Source organism: Anthonomus grandis, chromosome 8, assembly GCF_022605725.1.
Source record: "Anthonomus grandis grandis chromosome 8, icAntGran1.3, whole genome shotgun sequence".
Classification (NCBI taxonomy): Eukaryota; Metazoa; Arthropoda; class Insecta; order Coleoptera; family Curculionidae; genus Anthonomus; species Anthonomus grandis.
The window spans coordinates 24,975,927-25,002,203 of NC_065553.1; the positions used below are offsets into that span (position 1 = coordinate 24,975,927).

Below are 26,277 nucleotides of genomic sequence, written 5' to 3' on the forward strand. Positions count from 1 at the left end.
TTCATTATTGCTATTTTGTTATTAATTTTTTTATTGGATAGTAGCAAATTTACACAGTGAACCGGTACACAGTGAATCGGTTCACTGTGTACACAGTAAATCGGTTCACTATGGACCGTATTATCTATAAAATGATATTTATAAAAAAATTGACTTTTAGCATCATGGCTCGCAAAAAACGAGAACGTAAAATCGGAAAGCACACTGAGGCACAAATGGCTGACGCTCTTCCTCTCAAGAATACGGGAATTAGCCTACGAGAAGCCTCTAGAAGGAAATCTATTCGCTATCCAACACTTCGGAGATACTTCATGAAGCAGCAACAGTTAGGAGACGATGTTCGACTTACTTAAAACTATGAGGTTAACAAAGTATTTACAGTAGAGCAAGAAAAGTCGTTAGTGGAATACATATATGAATGTGCTTATGCTTTTTACGGCGTAACAAATAAAGATTGTCGTAGGATTGCTTACCAAATGGCAAAAAAAAATAATATAAAAATGCCTGCTTCATGGTCAAAACAGGAGTTAGCTGGAATAGAATGGCTGCGTTCTTTTCGCCAAAGACATCCACCCTTGACGCTAAGATGCCCAGAGCGTTGTAGTCTAGCCAGAGCAACCTCTTTTATCCGATCAAATGTGGGACAATTTTTTGATAATCTTTATAATATTTTGCAAAGAGATCCACGGTTTGCCGATGGGACGCGAATCTTTAATTTGGACGAAACTTCCACTACTACTGTGCAAAAACCTCAAAGAGTCTTGGCACCCAAGAGTATAAGATGCTTGTCCAAAGTAACCAGTGGAGAAAAGGGAACATTAGTTACTACATGTTGTATCGTAAGTGCAAGTGGGCAAAGTCTACCGCCAGCTTTAATATTTCCCAGAGTGTATTTTAAACCGCATATGCTTAATGGAGCTCCACCAGGCTCTTTGGGCTTGGCAACTTCCAGTGGCTGGATGAACTCAGATCTCTTTAGCGAGGTGATGCTTCATTTTGTCAAGCATAGTTCATTTTCAAAAGAGAATCTATCCATATTGATTATGGACAACCACGAATCGCACCTGACAATCAGAGCTATTGAAATTGCAAAGGAAAACGGTGTTAATATTTTAACCCTTCCACCCCATACAACGCAGAAAACCCAACCATTAGATGTTGGTATAATGAAGCCGTTTAAAGAATATTATAATGCCTCTATTGATTCTTGGATGCTGAGAAAGCCTGGGATTCCCGTTACTATTTATGAATTAGCATCTTTTATTGGAATAGCTTATCAGAAAGCTATGACACCATCTACAATTACAAATGCATTTAGGAAAACAGGCATATTCCCGTTTGATCGTAACATTTTTTCAGAAGTTGACTTTATGCCTAGCTCCGTCACCGATAGACCTGACCCTGGGGATCGAAACCTATATATTTTGGACCAAGAGGTGGAAAATGGAAACCCAGATGACAGAGATGATATTGAAGAAAACACAAACTCTTCACAACGTGACATGTCAAAAGAAAAAGCTACTATCTCCAATCAACCAGATGGTATCGAGAAAAACCTAAATATCGAGTCTCCTATTCCATCCACTTTGTATCAACAAAACAACGAAAATATTTTTATATCTCCCAAAGAATTTCAACCACCACTCCGTGCAGCCGCCAGAAAAAATACAAGGAAAAGACGCAAAGCGGGAAGGAGTCTAATTGCAACTGACACTCCTGAAAAGAACCTCTTGGAAATGGAGCAACAAGGTAAAAGACGAATAGTTCCGAAGAAGACAAAGAGAGTCCTAATGGAAAGTTCATCGTCAAGCTGAGACACATCGTTGGTTTTAGACAGTGATAATGAGACATCAGAAGATGAAGCGTTGCCAGGTATTAAGTTTGCTCTTGAGAGAGCCCCACTTCCTGATGACTTTGTGCTTGTAGAATTTCAATTAAAGAAAAATATTATTTATTATGTGGGGAAAATTTTAAAAGAAAATAAAAATAGTTTTTCTGTAACGTACTTGCGTAGAAAAGTTATAGGTAATATGTTTTATATGCCTCTTGTTACAGATATGGCAGATATAGATCTAGCGGATGTAAAAACTATTTTACCAAAGCCTCATATTAATGGAAGTACCTCAAGGCAAAATTCCTATTTTAAATTTAATGTTAATTTAGGTTTATTAGATGTTCGTTAAAATTCCTATTTTTTTGTAAAAGTTAAGTTTTTTTTGTTTTGTTTTTTGTTCTTAGTTTTTTAAAAGAAGTTCTTATTTTTGTTAACTTATTTTTAGAATTTAAAACTTTAAAACTGGTTGTAATTATTGAAAAATACATAATCATACTTCATTCGTTTTTTTTTGTTTTTGGTTCACCGTGAACAGTGTAGATGGTTCATTGTACCCACAAGGTGGTACACAGTAAACCACAAAACAGGTTTAAAAAAAAAATTATAAGGATTAACTCTATATTATTTTTTGTTAAATGGTGCCTGTATTTAATACGTCATTATAATAACTAATATAAACTGAAGTTTGCAAATTTTTACCTTCTCTATTCTCTTTAAAAAACGAGTAAAAAATAAGAATGGTTCACTGTTGGACAGTTTTCCCTATTGGAGCCTTGGAAAACGCCGTTTTAACTGACCAAAGCAGCGCTCTATGACTCATCGTTCCTTTGCATGGATTAAATCATAATTTTCTTGCATTGGTGTAGTTGGATTTTTATATGGTGTCAATAACCACGGGGCAACACCATATCCTTCATCACCTAATAAAGCTGCTTCGTGCACATTATTATACATAATTTCATGCACTATGGAGTTTCGCCAAATTCGACTATCGTGTACGGAGCCTGGCCAAGATGCATCTACACTTGTAAACATTTCTCGGGAATTACAAGTAGCTTGAACATTTATTGAGTATACCCATTTTCTGTTCACGTATTTATCAGCGTGAATAGATGGTTTTGTTATTCTTACATGGGTACCGTCAATAACACCTATTATAACCCTGGGCATTCGCTCACCACGTGCTCCCTGATTAATAGCAACTCTAAGCAATTCGTTAGTGTTGGGGAACTTTATCCAATTGTTTCTTTTTAAATAAATTGCTTTAGATACCGTGGCTAAGGTTCTGGAAACAGTGCTTTGATCGACGTCTAGATCAACACCAACTCCTTGCTGAAATCTAGGATCTCCTGTAAGAAAAGTTATTTAGGTTTTTCAAATTACAAAGTTAATTTACTAGAAACACCTAAACTTCTCAAAAAAAACTCTATTTTCCGAGTCGGTGACAGGGCTCCAGCCCTTGTTTCCACTGGTTCATTATCATCTTGGAGAAAATAATGTCCAAGCCACTCTACATTTTCTCTGTTAAATCTAAAATACCAAAGCGTGATTAGATGATTGGGATAGAAAAATCTATCAAATTTATGGTAATTACCTAAATAATTTTCGATATAAATCGTCATTATTGTATTCTCTTCTTTGTTTGTATGCTTTTTGACGAGGCACATCCATAAAAACTGCCATTTTTTACTAAAACACTCTGATTGCTGGGGCCGAAGTTTGTCAAACACCAACTTCATTTAAACTGTAGTAAATACTACTATAAGTAAGTACTTCCAAAGCATAGCACCTTCTTCTATGTATCGCGTACATAGTAGTATATGCTACAGAGAGTAGTAAATGCTTTAATAGTGTAGTATAAACTTTAGAAATGTAGTACATACTTAAAGCATTAGCATATACTACTTTTAATGCATTCCACCCTCACAATATAATGTACATTGAAGTAAGCAAACAATTAAAAATTAATAAAAAAGGGGTAATCAAAACGAAGAAATTGACATTGAAATATAAAGGCAATAAGTACACTTAAAACTATAACAAATCATTGTAATGGTATTTTATACATTTGCAAAAATGGCAAAAAAAATAAAAACAAACTACGGAAATGCTATTAAATATATAAATATATATAGAGAAAAAATAAAGGACTAGATGCAAGATCATCATGGAATTAAATCTATATTTGTCACAAATAGGAGAAAAAGTGGCACAAAGCATTAGGAAAGCATAAAAATATCAGCAGATTACTTTATTCCTATTAATATATAATATATAGGAAATAGAAGACATTGTAAAAATATAAAAATTTAACGGTAAACAAGATTTATAATTGTACAAATAACATTTTTCAAAAAAGTGCAATATTTCCAGAAGAATTTAAATATATAAGGCAGTTATGTGTTATTCTTGTATACCTTTGTACAAAAAAGGAACTGATAAAGACAAATTACAAGCCTATAAAAAAAAAGATTATAAATTTTATATAGAGCTGATTTGGTTTTGATTACCGATGATTAGTTTTGACCAACAATATAGCTTCCAGGTGCATAGAACTTCTTTGTAAGCAATATCGAATATCCTAAAACATGCACTGACGAAAATAGATCAATATAAATATGTCATTGTAATCTTCACTGACCTTGAAAAAGCATTTGATACAGTTGATATTGACTAAAATATTTCGCTATAAAATAAATTTGCTGACGAAACAGCATTTGTGTTATCTGCTAGTCTTAGTCTAGAACTTGGAAGTTTGATTAAATACCCCAAAATATTTTGATGGCTGAAACTCTAAAGAGATTCAATTAGCAAATTAAAAAAAATTATGCAAGAATAATAGTGAATGATGTAAAAAAATTATACTAAAATTTTTATTTGTTTTATGAGAATAATGTATTTATGTTAATTCTTATTTTTTTAAAGTAAAATAAGTAATTTAAATTACACAATTAAAATAAGACTTGAAGAATTATTTTTAGTTTTAAGCATATTTTTCGCATATATAAATTTTTGTATACTATATTTTGTATATACGTATTTATTATACATACATTTTTTAATTTAACAATTTTTTGAAGAGCTTTTAAAGTAATAAATACAAGTTTCTTTGCTTGACCTACTGTTTATTATATTAACAATGCATATAATTATTATCATTAAGTTTTGAACCAACCTCTTATTTAAATATTTATTTTAATTTCTCTTATTCTGTTAAAAGAATAAAATATTATCTACTTTGTTTAACACTGTTGTCTTATATTAAATTAAAAAACTCATTTTGAATAAATGCAGGTTTATAATTTGAAGAAATAAAAAAATATAAAATAAAAATGTTTTTAATTTAGCATCAGGGCTACATGGTATTATAAATTACTCAGTTTATCAATACAATAAAAATGAAAAACTAATTGGTGGTAAGAAATAGTGACAGACAAGAAAAATAAAATAGCACTAAATATAATATAAAAAAAGGATCGTAAATACCCTGAAAATCATAATGGGAATTGCAGTGTCATGATTGGAATTAATTGTACTAATATTTTTATTTGTTTTATAAGAATATTAAAAGTTGAATTTCATATTTTTTAAGTAACTAAAAACGTTAGTTTTTACACCCCAATACAGCAATACAGTCAGCACAATACACACCCTTATACAGTCAGTAATAAATAAATAAAAAAAATGGTTTAATTAAATATTATAAATACAATTTTTAAATAACACACAAGCCATAATACAGCAGAAATCAAATATAATTGAAAATGCAAAAAAGCTCATATTTATTGCCTTCTTATATTTAGGCATATAAACCCAATTTATATCTAATTTTGCCTTTTTTTTTGACTCTCGAAAAACTTGTGAAATAACAAGTACAATAATTTTAAATTTTTTATTTTTTTTTTTATAACTTTAATAGTCTTATTTTATTAAATTATTTTTTTATTTATAAATACTGAGATGTAGACTTTTATTAGTTAAGAAATATTTTCTTAAATAAAATTAAAAAAATTTAAATCTTAAAAAAATATGTAAATTATTAAGAAATTGATCATTTTGTTTTATCCTTATTATAATTTTATAAATAATCCTAATTTAAAAAAAATAAAAATATTCATAGTGAATTATTAACCAACAGCTATTTTTAATTTTTTATATATTACTTCTGTAATGTTTTTATATTGTTAAGTAATTAAATAAATTAAATTAGTTACCAATGTATTAGGACACTTTAAGTTAAATAAAATAGCTTTAAAACTACATTTCTATAATTAAACTGTTACATTTAAAAATATTATTTTTTATTTTTATTAAAGTCTATTATTACCTGTAAGTTTTCTCCTTTGTATTTGTAACTATTTTTAATTAAACATTTTTTTTCTTAATTAAAAATTGTTTTCTAGAATTAAATTTTAAAAATTCTTCTTAAATAAATGCGGTTTTAAAATCTAGAAGAAAACTAATAAATATTTAAAAATGATTTAATAACAATAAAAAAATGTTTTATTAATTTAAATTTATTCGATCATCAGTGCTACATCATATTCTCAATTAATAATTTTAATAATAAATAACTAAAATAGCGAATTTAATTAGTGAAATAACATTAAATATAATATTTAAAAAAATATCGTAATAAATATCCCAAAAATTTAATTAAAATGTTCAATTTTTTCCCTAAGTAAACCTAAACACTTAATTAAGAAACAAATTATTACATTTAGTTAATGTCTAAACTTAAATATAAAATGAGCTCTACTCTTTTTTTGGTAAAATTTTCCCTCTTTTAATACAATAAATAAAAACAAAATAAAATCTTGATTCCAAGGTAAATTAAAAAACAAAAAAAAAAAACAAACAAGCAAACCGACCATGCAAGCTGTTGTGCCTCCGCATGGCGTGATTTTGAAACATTATGGTAATTTTAATCTCATCCTTTCAAGCCTTTAAGATTCGTTTCTCGTATCGACTATCAACTGGTAGCCGAGATCTTTATCTTAAATAATTGTTTGCTTATTAAAATCTTAAGGTATACCTTAAAACTTATGGAGATCGAAGAGATAGAAGATTCTTTTATGCGCTCGCTGAGGTAATGGTCCTGGCTAGAAACGACTGGCTGAATTGCTCAACATGTGTGACTAATATCAATAAAATCGGGAAATTACTTGATAAAACGGAGACGCTGAAGATACCGAAATCTTTGAGTATCTTTGGACCATGTTTATAATGGCACTGGTTTGAAAATACGGAAATTTTTTGACCAATAAGATGGTGATTCTCTTAATTAAAAATAATATTAAGGAAACAATCAATCCCTGTTTTATAAAGAGCTGCCGTCGATTTGGCCGTGATCACCCTGGCCCAATGGGACCCTCCAACAAAAATAAATAAGTATTTTTTTAAATTAAATAAAGTAATTTTATGTAAAAAAAAATTATTTGTGAATATTTAAATTTAAAATTAATTAAAAAATTAACTAGAAAAGTAAAAATAATAAATAGAAAGAAGCTTAAACATAACGATAAAATTCTCTTTAGGGTAAATTTTTCCCCTTAAATACACATCAGAAGTATTTCTGAAAAATACTTTTAGTTAAAGAATTCATTCTGAATAAAGGATCTCTTAAATGTTTAAAAACAAACAACTTCTAAACTCATTTACAACAATATTTTTTTAAATTTTGTACAATGATGAAAATTGCAAAAACAAATATATATTCTTCCTGACTTTTAGCTCGAATCATTTATTTATAAAAAAAAATATTATTAGTATGTAAAAATAATAATGGATCATTTGAAAAGCATTTTAACTAGATATACCAGTATTTCTATAAAAAATAATACCCCAAATACATACCAAGAATATTCTTCAAAAATACTCAAGCATCTATTGTAAATATATTTTTTTTAATGTGTAGTGTTAAAATTATGGATAATTAAATATGTAAACAATGCCCAAAACTAGGTTTCTCTTATATGTTTAAAAATTTAAAAAAATATACATTTATTTAAAAAAATGAGGTTCATCATTAAAATTGTGAAAAGTTAGTACATTTCTCCTGACATGTAGCTATAATGAATTTTTATTCACAAAAAAAAGTCATTTTATTTAGAAATACCCCAAATAGCAGGAATACCTTAAAAATACATCAACGCATTACAAAAATTGTCATTTGTCCAAGAATGTAAATGACCAATGCCCACCAAATCTATAAAAGCCTATAAAAAAACTGTATGCCAAAACTGTTAACTGAATAACATTGAATCACTGTCTATAAGTACTATTGGGAACGCACCAAGAGGTAAAAACCAGCAAAAAAAACTTTCATCAGACAGACGAAGGCCATTTGGAGGGTTGCGTGGTCTTATATCATCAGATATTGGAGAAAATACAAATTATTGGATGAGAGGCTAGTATTAGCAGAGCGACAATTAGAGCATACCATTGAGATGGTCAAAAGTTTTGCTCAAGAAGGATATAAGCAAAAAATTAGAAAAATCAAATTATAAGAAGAAAATCTATTCTTAAAGAAAGACAAAAAGCTAGAATAGAATTGTATAAATAGATATTAATTATAAAAAATCCCTTTCGTATTAAACTAACAAGTATACTATTTTTGTGGACGGTTTCGCTCACTGTAAATTAATGGTTCTAGGCGATTTTAATCTACCTCACTGCCGTCGGTTGAATAAGAAGCTCGAATTAACTTCTGTTTCTCTGGCCACAGCATCACCTGGTGAAGTCGAGTCTCAGATGGTGTCTGGCCTTTATTCCCTACATACTTTATTTTAGGTCAACCATGTTTCCAATAATACTGGCTCAATTCTGGACTTGGTATTGGCACCTTCCTCAGATGTAACTGTTTCCATGATATATTTTGCATTACTTCCAACAGACAATCATCACCCTCCAGTGTATTGTTGTGTGAAGTGTGGTTTTAGCAGTAATTCAAGTGAACTGACTGGCTGTGGTTCCTATAGGGTCTTTCATTCGGTCGACTGGGATGCTATTTTGGATTTCCTAACGCAGTTTGACTGAGATACACTGTTAACGAATTTAGCTTTAAGCGATGTTCAATGCTTTCTATAAAATTATGTATTTATGTATTGACTGCTTTGTTCCTTTAAAGAAAATCCTAAAAGGTAACAGTGCAGTCCCTCAAGAGATATTTTACGAAAACGTTAAATGCTCTTCTAGTATTGCTATAGTCAATCTATTCTCTAAGTGTTAAGCCCTGTATAAAAATTCATTTAAATTTTACTTTTTTTGTACCGCGTGATAATATTGTACCGATGCGAGGAGAGCTCCAAGACGGTGAGTGGTAGAGGAAGACGTACATTATTATCATTAGAACATGTCTGTTAGCAAGCAAAGTAGTAAAATAATCGATTAAAGTTTACGTTTAGTAGCATTAATAAAACTATCAAAACAAATCAATATCTATATTTTAACAATCAGCATCATTTTTAAGTTGTGTGAGGACAGGTGGTCCTTCGAAACCCAGTGATTCAAACCCCTCCAACACTAAATATTTTTCTGAAATGTATAGCAATGTAACGATTCAGTATCTGTAAATCAAATTACAAATAATTTGAAGGTTTCTAAGTTTAGCATAACAATCTCTAAAATTTATTCTAAGCTGAGTACATTGGATGCTTGCAAGGGTCCTGACCCCGAGGAGTTGCCGCCTATCTTCTTAAAGCATTACAGCTTTATTATCTCGAAATCTTTATTTATATTATTTATTTTATTTCTAAAGACAGGTGTTTTCCCTAATTTTTGGAAATTAAGCTTTGTGACGCCCATTTTAAAGTCTGGTAAATTATCCTTAGCTCTATCCCAAAGCTTTTTGAGAGGATTGTTTATGGTTCTTTGGTGCGTCATCTTGGTGTTGTAATTAATGACAGACAAATTGGTTTTCAGGGTGGTCTACTGAGCTGAATGTTCTCACTTTTACTGACTTTGTTATCCAGTCTTCTGAGGAGGGGTCATGTACATTCAGTATATACGGACTTCAGTAAAGCTTTTGACCACGTCAATCATGCGATTTTGTTAAGTAAATTAAGCAAGTACAGCCTTACCGGTCCCCTATATACAGTGCATTTTTTTTATCTCGGGTCATAGGGTTTTACGTCTAATATTTTCAACCCCATGTTAGAACCTGTTCTATTTAATCGATAGGATTGAAACTTGGAACAAGTGAAGTTTAAGTTAACAGACTAAAAAATCCCATTATTTTGCAAAAAAATTTGCGAAAAACCTATTTTTTGAGAAAATTATTTTGTGTCACTGTCAGATATTTGTCTACCTGCTTTGAAGTGTAAAGGTAATAAAGGTTACGAGGTGCAGAAAAAGCAAACTTTTTCATCAGAAAAACGTATTTTAAATAGGTTTCTCGCAATTTTTTTTGCAAAATAATGGGATTTTTTAAAGTCTTAAAGTGTTAACTTAAACTTCACTTGTTCCAAGTTTCAATCCTATCAATTAAATAGAACAGGTTCTGACATAGGGTTGAAAATATTACAGGTAAAACCGTATGACCCGAGATAAAAAAAATGCACTGTATATGTCTGAAAAGCTACTTGTCTAACCGTAGGCAGATTGTTAAACTGTGCAATTTTAAATCAAATGGACAGACTCCATCTGGTATTCCCAAGATCCCACTTGGGGCCGTTGCTTTTTAATATCTTTATTAATTATATCGGAGGTTGTTTCGAAATTTGCGGATGGCCTTAAGGTTTACCGTAGAGTCTCAAGCTTGGATGATTGCCTCAAACCTCCATTTGCCTTAAATAGACTTCGTGCACCATTAATAATATGGTCTTGAATACCAGTAAATGTCATTCTATACTTTTCACTCTAGGTATTGGCCAGCATAATTATGTTTATACTTTTAATGGTACTCCTCTGTCTAGCGTAAAAGACCTTGATATAACTTTAAACTTCCATTAAAATTTTTCTCTTCATGTCACAACATTTGTGCTAATGGCTATTAAGCTTCTTTACTGTGCATTAGTTGGTCCTCACCTCGAGAGAAACTCATACATTTAAAGCACTGAAGAACACTAACATAATTGAACACAGAGCATATGGACCATCTTACTTCGACTTTCTCTAGTTTAAGAAACATACAGTGTGTTTTAGGTTCTAATTTTGAAATAATACATGTGTTTTTGTTTGGATTTGTATACTTTTTAAGTACCTTCATGCCATTAGTGACATAAATATTGTTACCTTGCGTGATCTTATTTACAACTGATTCATCAGAGTCTTTTAAACCAATATCATTTGGATTTACATTTATAATTTGGGTCTTTTTAATTTCGGTATTTCCACTGAGTAATTGCTACCAAGACTTACCCTCAACTGTGAATGCAGTGTTTTTATATTATTTGTATTATTACACCCTAGCAAAACAGCGCTTCTGCGTTTTTTTTTTTGAATATTTTAAAAGATTCAGGGATGTTGGATAAACTTTTTTCTTGATTTTCTGTTTTGTTTTTAAAGTCGCTTGCTCCTTATTTGGTTTTACAATTATAACCGCTTGTGATTTGTTTTGTATAATAATACATCTGCGTATTTAAGGCCATCTATATTTGTAGAAGAGGAGACAGCAGAATTTGCTTTTGGTTGCCTTTCAAATCATTTAATTTCTTCTTAATTGCCTCCAACATCTTAACCATAGTGGGTATCTTCCTAACTACAGCCAGGCAACTGCCACATAAAAATAATAGAAACCTTTTTTGTAATGGCTTACATTTCACCTCAGAAGGTGATAACTCTACAGACATCATCTTGATAAGTCCGGTCTTCCTTAGTTATGCCTTTCTCACATTTAATGTACGGTTTGTCAGAGTTTATATCTTCGGCATCCTCGGGTTCAGAAGTCATGTTGACGTCATAAAATTCCGCCAATGTCAAAACTGATATTCGAACTCAGCTCTACAATAGGCATCACATTGACTGTAGACACTCCCACTGAAAATTGACATGTGACATGTCCAGATAAAAACAAACAATTCTATAACCTCACATTCAAATGTGAGGTGTGTTCCCAATGTTCGGATTAACCCATTAACACCTAGCGTTACCACATGGCTACAGCAAACACGTGAGTACTCAAAGTGCGATGGCATTGGCCATGCGCTAGCAAATTTGTTGCGAGCGTGTCATATCACCAATCACAGTGTGCAAAAACTACGCGTTCGCTTAATTTTCGTAAAAACGCCGAACTGTGTGTGTTTAGTGCGGTTAAATTTGATAGTTATTGAAACATCGTGAAAATATGGATATACAATTCGATTAAGTATAATTTATTTTTTATATGTAATAGTGGGGGATATTTTATTACACTGTGATGCTCAGAATACTATGGCTTATCGTTGGCCAAATTTGGAATAAAATCCATTGGTAAGTTAGTGAGTTACAAGGGCGTAAACTTGTATGTTACCATATGGCAACACTAGGCGTTTGCACTAAGTGATTTCAAATAACGAGGACGATGGCGGGTAATAAACCAACTTTTTATCGTAATTTGTTATTTTTTGATTATTTTTTTTTCGTAGGCTAGTTGACAATTTGACAGCTCGACAGTTGCGAGCCCCGGCCGAAATAAGATTATACAATAACGAGAGATTGGGCACCCAATATGAGGTTGAATGTGATGCAAATATAGCAGATCAGGAAACAAATACTGTGCCTACTCCGGTTCTTGTGCAGGAATCCACAACTTGGCTAAAAGAGAGGCGAAACCAGTCTAAATCATTTATACCTCAGTGGGAAAAAGGAGCAGACTATGCAGTTGTACCGCCAAAATATTTTCCGCCACCACATTATTTCAGATTTGAGCAAATGTCCGTAATTCAAATTTTCGAAGAGTTTATAGATGATGAATTTATAAAATATTTGGTGGCAGAAACTCGCAGGTATGCATTATTTTTGAACTGTCCAGACCCTAATATTACACCAGATGAAATTCGTTGCTTTATAGCAATATTATTTGTAAGCGGCTATAATAATTTGCCAATTAAAAGGCAATATTGGAGCAGTGGTGAAGATCTTAAAAATTTAGATGTGTCTCAAGCAATGCGCCGTGATCGATTTTTACAGATCACTCGGTTTCTTCATTGCTTTGATAATACAAAACTAGACAAAAATGATAAGTTCTACAAGATTCGGCCTGTCATAGAAATGTTAAAAAAAAACTATTTGAAAAATTTCGTTCCGGAACAAAATTTGGCTTATGATAAGAGTATGGTTCGATATTTCGGGCGACATAGCTGCAAGCAATTTATTCGTGGAAAACCCATTAGATTTGGGTATAAAATTTGGAGTCTAAATACTACAGATGGCTATTTGGTAAATTTTGATGTTTATTAAGGTAAAAGTCTCAAATCTAATGCGTACTACGATTTGTTGTTTGGCAAAGCTGCAAGCCCTTTAATAGTAATGTTAGATAAATTGCCGCCAGAAAAAAGGGATTTGCGATATAAACTTTACATGGATAATTTGTTTTCAAACCCAGCGCTTTACTCATATTTGCAATTTCGTGGTTATTCTGCAACTGGAACAATTCGTGAAAACCGAATGCCCAAACAATGCCCCCTCACGAATAAAAAATGTTTGTCAAAAAAGACCGTGAATATTTCGAAACAGCCATGGAGAAATCCGATGGCTATTTGTATGTGAGATGGATGGATAATTCAGTGGTAACTATGATGTCTACTTCGCATGGAGCTCAAGAAATTGGACAAGTTAAAAGGTACTCACAACAACAAAAGAAATATATAATGGTTACACGACCAAAAGTTATTGCAAAATATAATGCCCACATGGGAGGAACTGATCAAATGGACCAGAACCTTGGCTGCTATCGCATCGGTATTCGAGGTAAGAAATGATATTGGCCTTTGCTAACCTGGATTTTCGATGTTGCTCTTCAAAACTCGATGTTGCTCTCAATACTATACAATCAATCTTGAAAACAAAAGGTTTCACAGTTAGAGTGTAAAAGAGAAGTGGCGACCGTATACTTGAAAAAATTTCAAGTTTTGCCGAAAGGATCTGGGCAACGAGCTTCTGCATTGGAATCTTCAGATTCGCGTGTTTCGGATAATATCCGGTTTGATTGTTTTGACCATTTAGTTCAACAAACAACACAAAACAAACGAAGACGATGTGCACTTAAAACATGCAACTCCACAGTAAGAACCATGTATTCAAAATGTGATGTAGTTTTATGTATTTCTTCCTTTGCACCTTATCATTCCCGTTAACTTAAACCTGTTTACTTATTTTATATTACTTAGTATAACGTTCTATAATAAAATTTTAATATTTTCTAATTAAAAAGATTGTTTCAATTTTAGGTAGTCTTAAAGTCCTAGCGTTGCCATATGGTAACGGCTAATATCTCAAAATGTAAGTTGCTAAAATTAAAAAACTACATTTTTACAGCTTCCTGAACGTATTTTTAGTAATCTTAAAAGAGCATAAAAAAGTAGCATAAGAAAAAACTCCGGCGCTAATGGGTTAAATACCTCGATTTCAATGAAGTCTTCAATGGATGATGCTCAAGAAACAGGAATCAGCCACATTTAATAGATCACACTTATTTTTTCTTTAAAATTACTTAAAAAATAAGCTTTTTATGCAGAACACCAAACACCTGCTTGACCTTCAACACCTATCAAACAAAACAAAGTTGGGTTAGAAATTTATCTAATCGTCTGATTAAACCTTGCTCCTCATTTCCGCGTCATTCTTCACCCAGTCAACACGTGGTCGTTCTTTTCCTTTCCTATCCTTCGGATTCCTTTCCTAAGCCCTTTCTTACCCCTTGCCGTTGGATATAACGTGCCTTTAAGAATTAAATTTAGTGAAAGTATCAAGCCCCCAAGTAGCAAATTGCATTCACCTGAGTTGAGATTACTCTTATTTTCACTAGTTGCAACGTTGTTTTTAGTGCAAAATTTAGTTGGTTTTGCAACGACGTTTATTTTCGACGTACTGCACCTGTATCGTAACTGTTGTAAAACTCTGCTGTTTTTATTTTTTTACTATAGATGGTAGCAGCAGTATTTTACATTTAAAACAACGATGTGCAGTCGTGTACAATTTTTCGAATCAAAAACTCAGTAAGAACAACATTACCTCATCGTTAGCGAATGGGTATTACATTGCCTGATCGTCTGTGTTGAGCATTTTTCGCTGTAGAGGGCGCTTTTTGACATGTTAAAAGTTTTAGGATGAAGATAAAAAACAATGGTGGAGAGAATAAGAGGAAGAAAAAATATTCAATTCAACATAACCTACTTAATGTAAATTTTTATTGTTATAATTCATTTGTTGCTTGGAACAATTGGGATTTATGATTTTCATTTTGCTTTAAAAAATGAGATATAGGGACTTTAAATATTCTGCAACTTACTACAGACACAAAAAAAGACTTGCAATGGAAGCAAAAATGCCTACAACTAGCTGAATTTGTCCTACGTTCTAGGCAGTGCGGTCTTGCATTCCAACTGTCATTTACGTATCTATAATGTTGCAGTCAGAGGTACGATACTGTGCTCTTAGCCACTCTGTAAATTAATAATAAAGTGAGAATGTGAAGTTATAGTTAATGTGATAATGTTTTCATTATTTTTTGGTTAGGTTGCTTATAAAATCAATAATATTGAAGACAAAATATTGATAGAAAATGGGAGATAGAACGGTAGAGGCTTTAAATAGTGGTGGTAGAAAGCAGAGGAGTATAAAGAAACTTCGAAAAAGGAAATTGTAAGTGTATAAAATAGTTCGCGTTTTGATTTGTTTTTTTGTCTGTTTTGTTTATAGTACTAGAGATATTTTTTTTTGTAGATATGTTGATAAAGATCCTCTGTGTACGGATTTCAAGAAAACTTGTTTACATCGTTTTGGTAAAACTAAATTTAAGTGTGCTATTATTCCTTTCTCATTGGTGATGAAAAATAAAAAAAAGCTTTACGAACGGGAAACGAAGGTAGAGCAAGATATATTTTTATCCTGATTAATAACGCCTTATGATGCACAAAGAAAGGGAAACTATGCGGCAAAATCCAATGTCAAGAATAGGGATATGAGCTGCCAGTATCACTTAATTTCAAATAAAAAACGTGTGATTGTAGTGTGTAAACAATTTTTTATTATTGCTTTTGGAATTACAAAAAGAAGATTAGAGAAACCTGTGTAAAACATTACATAAAGGAAAAACGCCGGCAGAAAACCGAGGTGGAAATAGGTATGGTAATCGCAACGAAAACAAAAAACAAAGCCTTCGTTTATTTTTAAATAAAATGCCTGCACAAGAAAGTCATTATGGCCAACAAAAGTCAAAAAGGATTTACTTGTCATTACAATTAAATGCAAAAAAATTATGGCAACTTCATAATATTTCTGTGACGGATGATTTGAAAGTTAAAAAAACAATGTTTTATAAAATTTTTATAGGAGAATTCAATATCGGATTTGCATCTCCAGCTACGGATGCTTGCAATGTCTGCGTCTTATGGCGTAATAAAATAAAAAATGAGAAAGATAAGGCCAAAAAACAATAGTTAATAACAGAACAGAGGATACATAAACTCCGTGCAAATGCGTTTTACGACTATCTGAGAAAAAAGAGGACAACAGTCATTCTGCATGTTTTGACCTACAACAGATTCAATGTTTGCCTAGGACCCCCATACAAGATGCCTTTTATGCCAGACAGTTCAGTTTATACAATTTTTGTTTTGTACCTTTTAGATTCAAAAGATCCTGTTTTTTACTCATGGGATGAGTCACAATCAGCAAGAGGTTCTACCGAAGTGGGATCTGCTGTGTATGACTATTTAAAGAAATTAACACTAGAAGCTGATGTATTTCACCTAAGACTGTTTTGCGATGGTTGCGGAAGGCAAAACAAGAACACACATGCTCCTGTTCTACTTTTTGAATGACTCCCCGAGACATCTTAAGGACATAACATTATTTTTTCCAGTACGGGGCCACAGTTTTCTACCAACAGACCGGGTTTTCGGTCGACTGGAGAAAGAAATTAGAAAGCATGTTGTAATAACCACCAAAGAGGAATATAATGACATTTTTAAAAAATTTGGCACACTAAGATTATTGGGGCACGATTGGATTCTAAAAAATGTAAAAAGCTTGGAGGAATATTATAAAAAAGTGGATGGTATCCAGAAATTTAAACGAGAGATTTTTATTAAAAAAAAAGGTTCGAGGTCATTACACCGTTGATTTAAAATGATATGAAAACTATAGATTTGAGAATCCGTTGAAAAAACCTGTACCAATTCTTAAAAAGGGAAAGAGGCACCCTTTGTCATGGGATAATTTGAATTTGGGGTTACGTTCATTAAGCGAGAACAAAAAAAAGGACATAAGAAACTTGCTGAACAAACAGTTTGGTAATGAGTGATTTCATTTGGAAGAACTACAGTAGTATAAAAAAATTAAAAGGCATGATTCTTTTCTAAACATTATATTTTAATATTGGGTTTATGTACTTTCTAAACAGTAAAACCACTTATCCGTAAATATTTTCGTATTTGTTCTAACAGTTTTTTTAATTTCCTTGAAAAAAAGATAAGATGCAGATATCCCCATTTGAAAAGACACTTCTCATGGATTATGTAGAATCAAGTGGAGGAAGATAGCAGTGAAAAGGTTTGTATTAATTTTACATGCGGACTACTTTAAAATTTCCTTTCATTCTCTCGGAGTTTATATTTTTCGAAAAGCTTAAGAGTTTTTCTGTAAAAGTTAAAGTTTGTAAAAAAACGTGCTATGCGCAACAAACTGCAAACAATAATTGAAATATTAAAATATTAGGTTAGGTCCATCCGTTCTTTCTTGCTTCAGGCCAATTAGGGACAACGACAACGGGTTCCTACCAATAAAAAAAATTACTTATTTTTAAATCCGCTATAAATTCAGGGAGCGCGTGTTATTTAGGACTCAAATAACATCTTTTTACAGTAAACTATGTTCCATTTATAAATTAAGTGCTTGTAAACCTTTCAAAACGGGTATTTTACCCGTATAATTCACTATATTAAACTACATACCAAACAAATAATAATAAGGACTGTTCAAAAGATGGATTAAAAAGGTTGTATTTTTGGAGTAGCTGCTTGATCTATTAGTTTATTGTTAAAAAAGTAATTAATTTTTCTGTCGTATGGCGTCCATCCAAAAGCGTTAAAAAAGTTAACGGGTAACGTTGAGACAACCAAAAAAATCTCTTTCAAATTGGTGTAAAACGGGGTTGTCTCTGCGATTAAGACATCGTAACAGTGCAACGTTGTGTTGCGATTTGCAACGTTATCGCGTCGAAAAATTGCTAATTGGGCCCACTTCCACGACATCCTTCACTCAGTTAACACGTGGTCGTTCTTTCTTTTCCTATCCTTTGGAACCCTTCCTAGACCCTTTCCTACCTTTTGCCAGTTGCCGGTAGCTGAACCTCTTCACGCAGGTAGCCAGGCCGGATAATACAATCGCTTTATTGTCAAAAAATTATGAATTTTGTAGACAAAGCTAATATAAATAAATAAATAAACACATACAAGTAAACACATGAGAACACAAAAAACAAAAATACAAGACATTTAGATTTTATACAAAATAGGTAACCTATTGTACATGGTCAAATTATTTATACAACTAAATGTTTATAAAGTCAGAACCTAATATTAAAAAGAATATAAAACAATACAAAAATGTAAATTAGGTAAAAGAAGTATACAAAATAAGTTAAATGTAAATTACGACTATTATCACAATATAGGTATAACTAATTCTAGGGATGGAGACTATAAAGTAAATAGGGCCAGTGTGTATGTGGTATTTAAAAGGAAAGATTCAAAAAGTCTTCTACTGTGTATAAAGCCTTTTCCAATAGTAAAGCTTTTAAGGCATGGCGAAAACGGGAAAACGTCATAGATTTAATCGTAAAAGGAAGATGATTTTTTGAAGAAGATGAAGTGCATTTTTTTTGCTCTATAGAGTATAGAAGTTTTTACTAAATCCGACCGTGGGGTTCGCAAATAAATATCATGCTCTACTTTTCTAAGTGGATAGTTATGAAAAGGCCTCTTTGGAAATTCTGACACATGCTTTCGGATTAAGCAAACAGATTCAAATATAAATAGTGAAGGAAGAGTTAATATTCTATGTTTTTTAAAGTATTCTTGGCAGGGAGCTGTACTGTCAAGTCCCAGTAAATAGCGTATCGCTCTCTTTTGCAACTTGAATACGCGCTCAAATTGAGTGGAACAGCATGAGCCCCAGAATGGAATGGCGTATCGAAGATGTGACTCAAAAAGGGCAAAATAAACTGAGTTAGATGTTAAAAAGCCTAATTCTTTGGAAATAGATCTTATGGCAAAACATGCTGAGATTAACTTTGTGGATAAGGTGTCGATATGGGATTCCCATTTTAGAGAATGTCTAAAATTAGTCCCAAGAACTTGACAGATTCAACAATATCCAAACTGGTATTTTGTAGAGTAAAAGGTTGAATGGTACTTTTATATGATACAACAGTGGTTTTAGAGATATTAAGGCATAGAAGATTGGAATCGCACCAGGACTTAATAGTAACTAAGTCGTTAGATATAGTTGCATGCAGAGACGTGTTATCTGGAGTGCTCCAAGTAAAGCTGGTATCGTCGGCGAACAGACAAATTTTGCCGCTGATATCCAGATTGGCCATGTAATTAGTAAATAGGAGAAACAAAATAGGGCCCAAAACTGAACCTTGCGGCACACCACATTCAATTGGTTGGCATGAAGATGTTGTCGTATCAACCTTCACGAGTTGACTTCTGAAACTAAGATACTTATGACTTAAACCATGTGATAAAAGATCCTCTAAACCCATAGTGTTGCAGTTTGTTATTTAAAATATTATGATTAACACAATCAAATGCCTTTGAGAAATCGCAGAAAACTGTAGCTGTGGAGTGTTGATTGTTTAGGCTAGAATAAACACTATTTAGGAGCAAAAACATAGCATCACTGGTGCATTTATTACTCAAAAATCCAAATTGATTCGGTGTTAGAATTCTATATTTAAGCAAAAATAATAAAACCTTTTCTTTAACCAGTCTTTCAACAATCTTAGATAAAGTTGGGAGAAGTGCTATTAGGCGATAATTTGAGGCTTGATCTTTATCCCCTCCTTTATGCAGTGGAATAATAATTGCAGTCTTAAGGCAGCTTGGAAAGATTCCCCTCTGAAATGACATGTTAATTAGGTTCACCAAGTGACTTAAGGTGCAATCAGGTAGGTTTGCAAACATTTTGAGAGTTAGGCCATCTGTACCAGACAATGATTTATTTCTTATTTCGTTAATTGTACTTTGAAGGTCAGTGAATGATACAGGGGTGAAAATGAAACTGTGCAGATTACCATTAAAAAGATACGAAAGTGGATCGTGAGAAGGTGATATGGTGGTCATTAGGTTCTTAGCCACATTTACAAAGTAATTGTTAAGGTCCTCCGGTGAAGTAGTGATAGTGCTAGGCGAGGAAGATTTATTTCTCAATTCGTTAACAATAGACCACACATTGGAGGGTTGGTCGTGAAGGTATGACAGGTACAGCCTAAGGGCTCTCAGGATGGAGGGATCCCTTAGTCTCGACAAGAGGTAGCGACCACTTTCAAAATCAGAATTTTGGGAGAGCCGCACTATAGGTGGAGTCATCGGGTCCAAATTCGGCAGCGGCATATATTTGTTTTTAACATTATCCACCACTGCAATGCTGACGTCATCTTGAGTAAGGAACTTGCATACAGCTATGGCTTCCTTATCCGAACCGATCTTTAATAATTTTTTCTGCCTGGAAACATTAGCAGAAGCAGCCTGTGGTCAATGTTATTGGCTGCACCAAAGGTAAAGGCTGTAAGGGATTCGCTTTGTCACCATCTGTTACGGTGCCTGGAGGCCACATGCCAATCTCCTTTAGTTGTGCAAGGTGATCATTATTTTGTACCCCAATCTTAAAACTCGAGCTGACCCCATTTTTTTGCATGTAAGAGCAACGAATGTATTCAGTAGTCCCGAGTCTCTCTTTTATATAGTAGGCAAGCTTATTTGCTGTACAATTTTCAGGAACATTGGATACTACAAAGTAGTTCCATTCTGCTCTGGCCATGAAGTTTTGCGATGGAGTTTTTTTGGCAGTATTTTCTTTGGGAGTTGAAGTGGGTTCGGTGTCTTCCGTTTAAGTAGAAATAGAGCTATTTGCTGTTAATGACAGTATGTATGACATCAATTTCCTCATGCAGTGTCTTCCACTTAGAGTCATGGTGAGTCAAGATCTCATATATCTCATTTATGACCGGAAAAAGATCGTTGTTCCCCTTTAGACATGTTCCTAGAGCTTCAACTATTTCCAAAGGGATCTGTGATTTCTGTAACTGTGACACTTTGTCGTGGAGGTATTTCATCGTTGGAGAGTCACAGACCTTGCAGAAGAAACTTAAGTTGTTGTACTTTTGTTGATGGAGTACCTTTGTAGTGGTTTTATCTAGTCCCGTACAGGACATACAAAAATAATGGCGACACTCGCCACTGCAACGAATTTTGGATTTATCTTTTTCCAAAAAAGTCCTTTGACATCCATAGCACTTAGACTCGACCATATTTAGATTAATTTTGGAAAAAGGTTTAAAAAGTCTATGATATTAAAAATAAGACCGTCTCTAATACATGGAAACTATTTGTAAAGAGGAATCCGGAACATTTTTTTGTAAGAAACACACGCGCGGCGATTGTTGAAAAAATAATGTTTTTATAAACAGAACTATTTTGATATAGAAACACTAGCGGAAACTACTTACTCGTAGTATACAGGACGCACACGTACAGCAGTTCAAGTTCAAGTATCAACTACGTGCCGATACAAGGTCAAAACAAATCAGATCAAAAACAATCGAATATAAAGCACAAACACAATATCGAGCTAACACAACCAACTCGTACGACTGCCGAGAATAGAATCAATCATGCCAGATGTATCGTGGGGGAAGCGTCACCGTGCATTTTAGTATTAACAATTGTGAAAATTACTGATTCGGGCAACAGGTACAGGTACAGGCCCGACCGTTTTTGCAAATCGTGCTGGCAGATTGCCTCGTAGCAGAGCCATTAAGCTAGCAAGTCCAAGTCCAAACCCTGCTCCTTGGTAGATCACGTAGTCCAAAGATTAAGCCACAATTTTTACGCGATGCATACTAGTGTTAAAAGATATTATTTTTCTATTATAATGTTAAAAACATTAGTGTAATATTTAAATTCGTGGTGGAGACATTAAAGACATTTTATATGGATCATTTCGTCAAAATCATAAAAGCTAGTCTATACTTAAAGCGGTTTGAAAGTGACGACTGTCAGTAATGCATCCCTGAGCAAATACACCTTACAAAAAAAAATAGTGTCTCTCCCTCGAATAATCAATACCGCACTTAAATCCCATTACAAACATCATTGGCGTGTTTAACAAAAAAGACAGAAAAACCGCAAAATTTCACAGACCATTTAGGGCAGTGTTTATATAACGTGCAGTTTAGTTCACACCGCAGATTTTCAGTCTGTCTCTTATGCGGGGATACGTGTACGCAGCTGTGGCCTTTTTGTTATACGCGCACTTATGTAAACAGGACTTAAACACTTTCAATACGGGGTTGATCGACATTTTTCGGTACTTTTACAAAGACTCGGTAAATAAGGTACGATTGTGACGAGGGGCTTACATTGTGAAAAATCTGATTATTTCTGTTGTGAGTTGTCGGGATATATGGGTAATCTGGGGTGTATTATTAACGGTATGACATTAAGGTTAGGTCAAATCTTTTATTTTATTAATTCAGGGTTGATTTAGTCAAAACATTACATTAATTTAGGAGATAATTTCTTAGTAATCCTATCCTGGACGTCTTGTGTCTGAACGTTAAAATTTTGTAATTTTTTAAATTTTCTGTCACGTAAAGACTAAGATGGGATTATAAAAAAAAATTATTTTACTGTTTTTCTTTAATAAAAATATTTATGAGCAATTTTGCACGTTTACATAACAAACTACAAACGTCCCATTAACATAAAAACGTGTATCTAAGATCTCATCTTTATTTATAAAACACCTTTTACGATATGTTAATATTTAATAACATAATACAAAACATAGTCTGAAGAATATCATTAAAGCAAGCTAATTAGATGTGAAAATAAAATTTAGGGGATTTTTCGTGTATTTATCTGACTACAACTTTGAACTTTAACAAGGCAGGAAGTCACATATCTATATCCTAACTAGCAATTCGGTGGCCCAAGCCATTACACTTCGAATTTAGATGGTTCATTGTATGTTAATGGCTATACAGACCAAAAAAAAACCTCTGCATAACTGTCTGCTGACCACATTTAAAGTGGGTTTATGTTATTACGGCTTGTTAATGATTTAATTACTTAGAAGTTTGTTAACATTGAAATATTAGTTGATTATGCTTAAAAATATATTTTTAAAACTAACGTAAGCACGTAATAAAAAAAAGACATTTAACTCAATATTAAGTTTTAACAATTAAATATTTATCAAAAAGATATGATATATTTCTACTGCCAAGAACATAATATTAATGTATTCGCTATATGACTACAAATTGTAAATGGACTTAAATCATCGTTTAGATCTTTTTAGGGATTCTATTTAAATCCCTTGTAGAGTAAACTGCACAGCAATTGACCTCTATACAATTGTTGGCCATTTAAACTTTAAAGACTAACATTTAGTCGTCAAGTTTCTAGACTTATGTATTTAACTAATAATTTTTTACCACAAATCTTGTTATACCATTTATTCCTGATTTTTATGATAAAATTAAAAGATTGGCAATAAAATTAACCCATTAGTGCCCAAAGTTAGTTTTTGTTTTATTTTAAATTATAATTAGAAAAAATACCTTATTATGGGTCTAATAAAAATAAAAATTTTAATTAACATAAAAGTTTTAATTCACTAGAGCCTTTGTTTTAGGGCGTCCCTTTAGAGGGACGCTGGGCAAAAGGAAAAAAAAATTAAAGTAAGATAACATGTTTATTATGTTTTGTATATAATTACATTATATTTAAGTTATCATGGTAAAGTTTAAAACAAATGTTACACTTTTCGCAGATGAATTGACTTTTTTTTCCACTTAGGGCACATCGGCGGTCGGTTTCATTGTAGACTATCAGATGCCCAATATTATCGAATCGTACGTCATGTAATGGTCGAGGCACTCTGGTTTTTCCTTGCAAGGGTTTAGTACCAAAACTTTTCAAAAAACTTAGCGATATGTATCATCGAAACGCCAATAAACTAACAGAGTCAGGATGATTTGTTTTCAATTTTCGCAACAGTAATAAGTAACAACAACAATAAGTAACCAAGCATTCACAACAGATACATCTAATAAATATAAGACTAGTGGCCAATACCATTTCCTTTGTCAAACTCTTGATCTATAAGCCGCAACAACACCATCTAATTTGTCCACACCACCCATATATTTATTATAGTTGGCTACTATCTTCGGCTGAGGAACGGTCTTCTTAGATCGGGTGACCCTGTCCCAACGAAGTGTGTTAGTTACTTCAGTGGTTTCAAAATTGGATCCAACAGAAACAACTTTATAATCTTTCCATTGTACGAGCATGCTGGTGTCATTTCGATAATACCCATAGCTTCTCCTTTGTTGATTATTCCATTCCTTCTTAGTTTGTACCGGACATTTCTCTAAACGATTATCTCTTCTTGTGCCTGTGGCACAATAATTGTTTTTCGATAAATAGTCAAAGAGAGCAAGGCTTGTAAAGTAATTATCCATAAAAATTTTATAACCCTTACCTGAAGGTTATTCGACTTGCTCTAGTAAAGATAGTATTACATCTTCACCCAAACCAAATTTCTTTTCTCTTTCTTTGTTTTGATTTTTTCCGGTATAAATCTCAAAACCATACATGTATGTGCTACTCGAACAAATAGCCCAATTTTTGTAGCCAAATCTTATGGGCTTACCCCGAATGCATTGCTTGGCATATTGTTTTCCATAATATGGCACCATGCTCTCGTCAATGGATAAATGCTCATCAAAGCTATTGTGTGTTCTAAAATTCAGGTTTAGATGATCTATCAAGGGTCTCAATTTATAAAGCCTGTCGTCTTGGGGTAATTTTGAATTGTCATTAAAGTGAATATACTTTAGTAGAGTCTCAAACCGATTTCGACGCATGCTGTTTTGTTATATTTTTGGGATATCTTATTCATTCGACCAATAGAATCTTCTGTTTGAATATTTTCCATATTCCCATAAAAGAAACGTTCCTAGTACCACATGTAGTTCGTCCAGAGTAAAATTTAGTTCTACATTTTTCTGCCGTGCATACCTATTACTTTCCGTAATAATCAACGTCAAAAGTTCTTCATTGGAAAAATCAACCGGGGTAGTTGCATTTTTTGCATCCTGTGAGGGTTCACTAGAGCTACAGACAATCACAAGGTCACTATTATTTACTCGGCCAGTATCAGGATCAGGCTCCCGCCATCTTGATTTTTGGTACGCGTACTCTGTTTGTTGCTTGGTTTGCCTTTTAGGTTTTTCTGAAGGACAGATAAAGTTCCTTATAAGGGACACAACATATGTAGTAACGTATTTTACACGCGGTTACAAAATCAGGGGTTCGATGACTTTTACTATTTTCTTTAAACATTATTTATAAAGATTCAATTAGTATTAAACCCGGAAAATGTTTATTTACACATACATAAAATAAAGCTTACCCTTGACCCCTAGTAGAGTACATGAAGGAATCCATTTTCAATAACACATAAATAATTTCGCGAGAAATAGAAAACAAAAACACCTGACACGTCGAATCAAGTCTGCTAAATACGCTTTGCAACTCTAAGTGCTCGATGTATCCCCACTTTATCGCAAGGAATTTGCTGGTCCCTTATAAGGGACGCTAGGTATTAATGGGTTAAAGATGAAAACTGTTTTTAAATAACAAAAAACGTTACACCATGAAAATAAATTGAATAAAAAGTCAATATATAAAATTCCTTGCAATTGTTCCTTGCAAACTTTACATGGGTGAAATCTGTACACCTGATTTTCAAAAATCAAAAATTAAAGGGACAATTTGAAAATTATACAATTTAAAGGCAAATGTATTTATATAAATAAATGAAGATAAATGAATAGCTACTTGTTTGGCTGATTTCAATGATGCATGGATTTCCTTGCTAAAGAGTTAGGATTACCCCCTTTAACTAACTACTTAAGAAATTTAATTTAATATTATATTAATAATAAATATATCGTTAAAGATTTAAGTTTATATTACTTTTGTATACGTGAATAAATCTAT

The 26,277-nt window shown here is 32.6% G+C and overlaps 2 protein-coding genes across 2 annotated transcripts; one reads left to right on the forward strand and one right to left on the reverse strand.

The window, feature by feature from the left end:
- The first annotated feature begins 500 nt into the window (after nt 1–500).
- LOC126739820 (uncharacterized) lies at nt 501–1,814 on the forward strand. Its single transcript, XM_050445642.1, has one exon. The coding sequence runs from the start codon at nt 501–503 to the stop codon at nt 1,812–1,814; it is 1,314 nt and encodes a 437-aa protein (XP_050301599.1).
- An 836-nt stretch (nt 1,815–2,650) lies between these two features.
- On the reverse strand, nt 2,651–11,725 carry LOC126739821 (putative nuclease HARBI1). The gene is made up of 2 exons (XM_050445643.1): nt 11,659–11,725; nt 2,651–3,183 (listed from the first exon to the last, which is right to left on the reverse strand). Exons 1-2 carry the CDS (start codon nt 11,723–11,725, stop codon nt 2,651–2,653), a joined length of 600 nt encoding a protein of 199 aa, XP_050301600.1.
- Between the last annotated feature and the right edge of the window lie 14,552 nt (nt 11,726–26,277).

What these genes read in the sequence shown, in the direction of transcription:
- LOC126739820 (XM_050445642.1), top strand. Translation starts at nt 501, where the DNA reads ATGCCTGCTTCATGGTCAAAACAGGAGTTAGCTGGAATAGAATGGCTG.
- LOC126739821 (XM_050445643.1), bottom strand. Translation starts at nt 11,725, where the DNA reads ATGACTTCTGAACCCGAGGATGCCGAAGATATAAACTCTGACAAACCG. An exon ending in GTACATTAAATGTGAGAAAG is followed by an intron (nt 3,184 to 11,658) that starts GCATAACTAAGG and finishes CTTTTCTTACAG; the next exon opens with GAGATCCTAGATTTCAGCAA.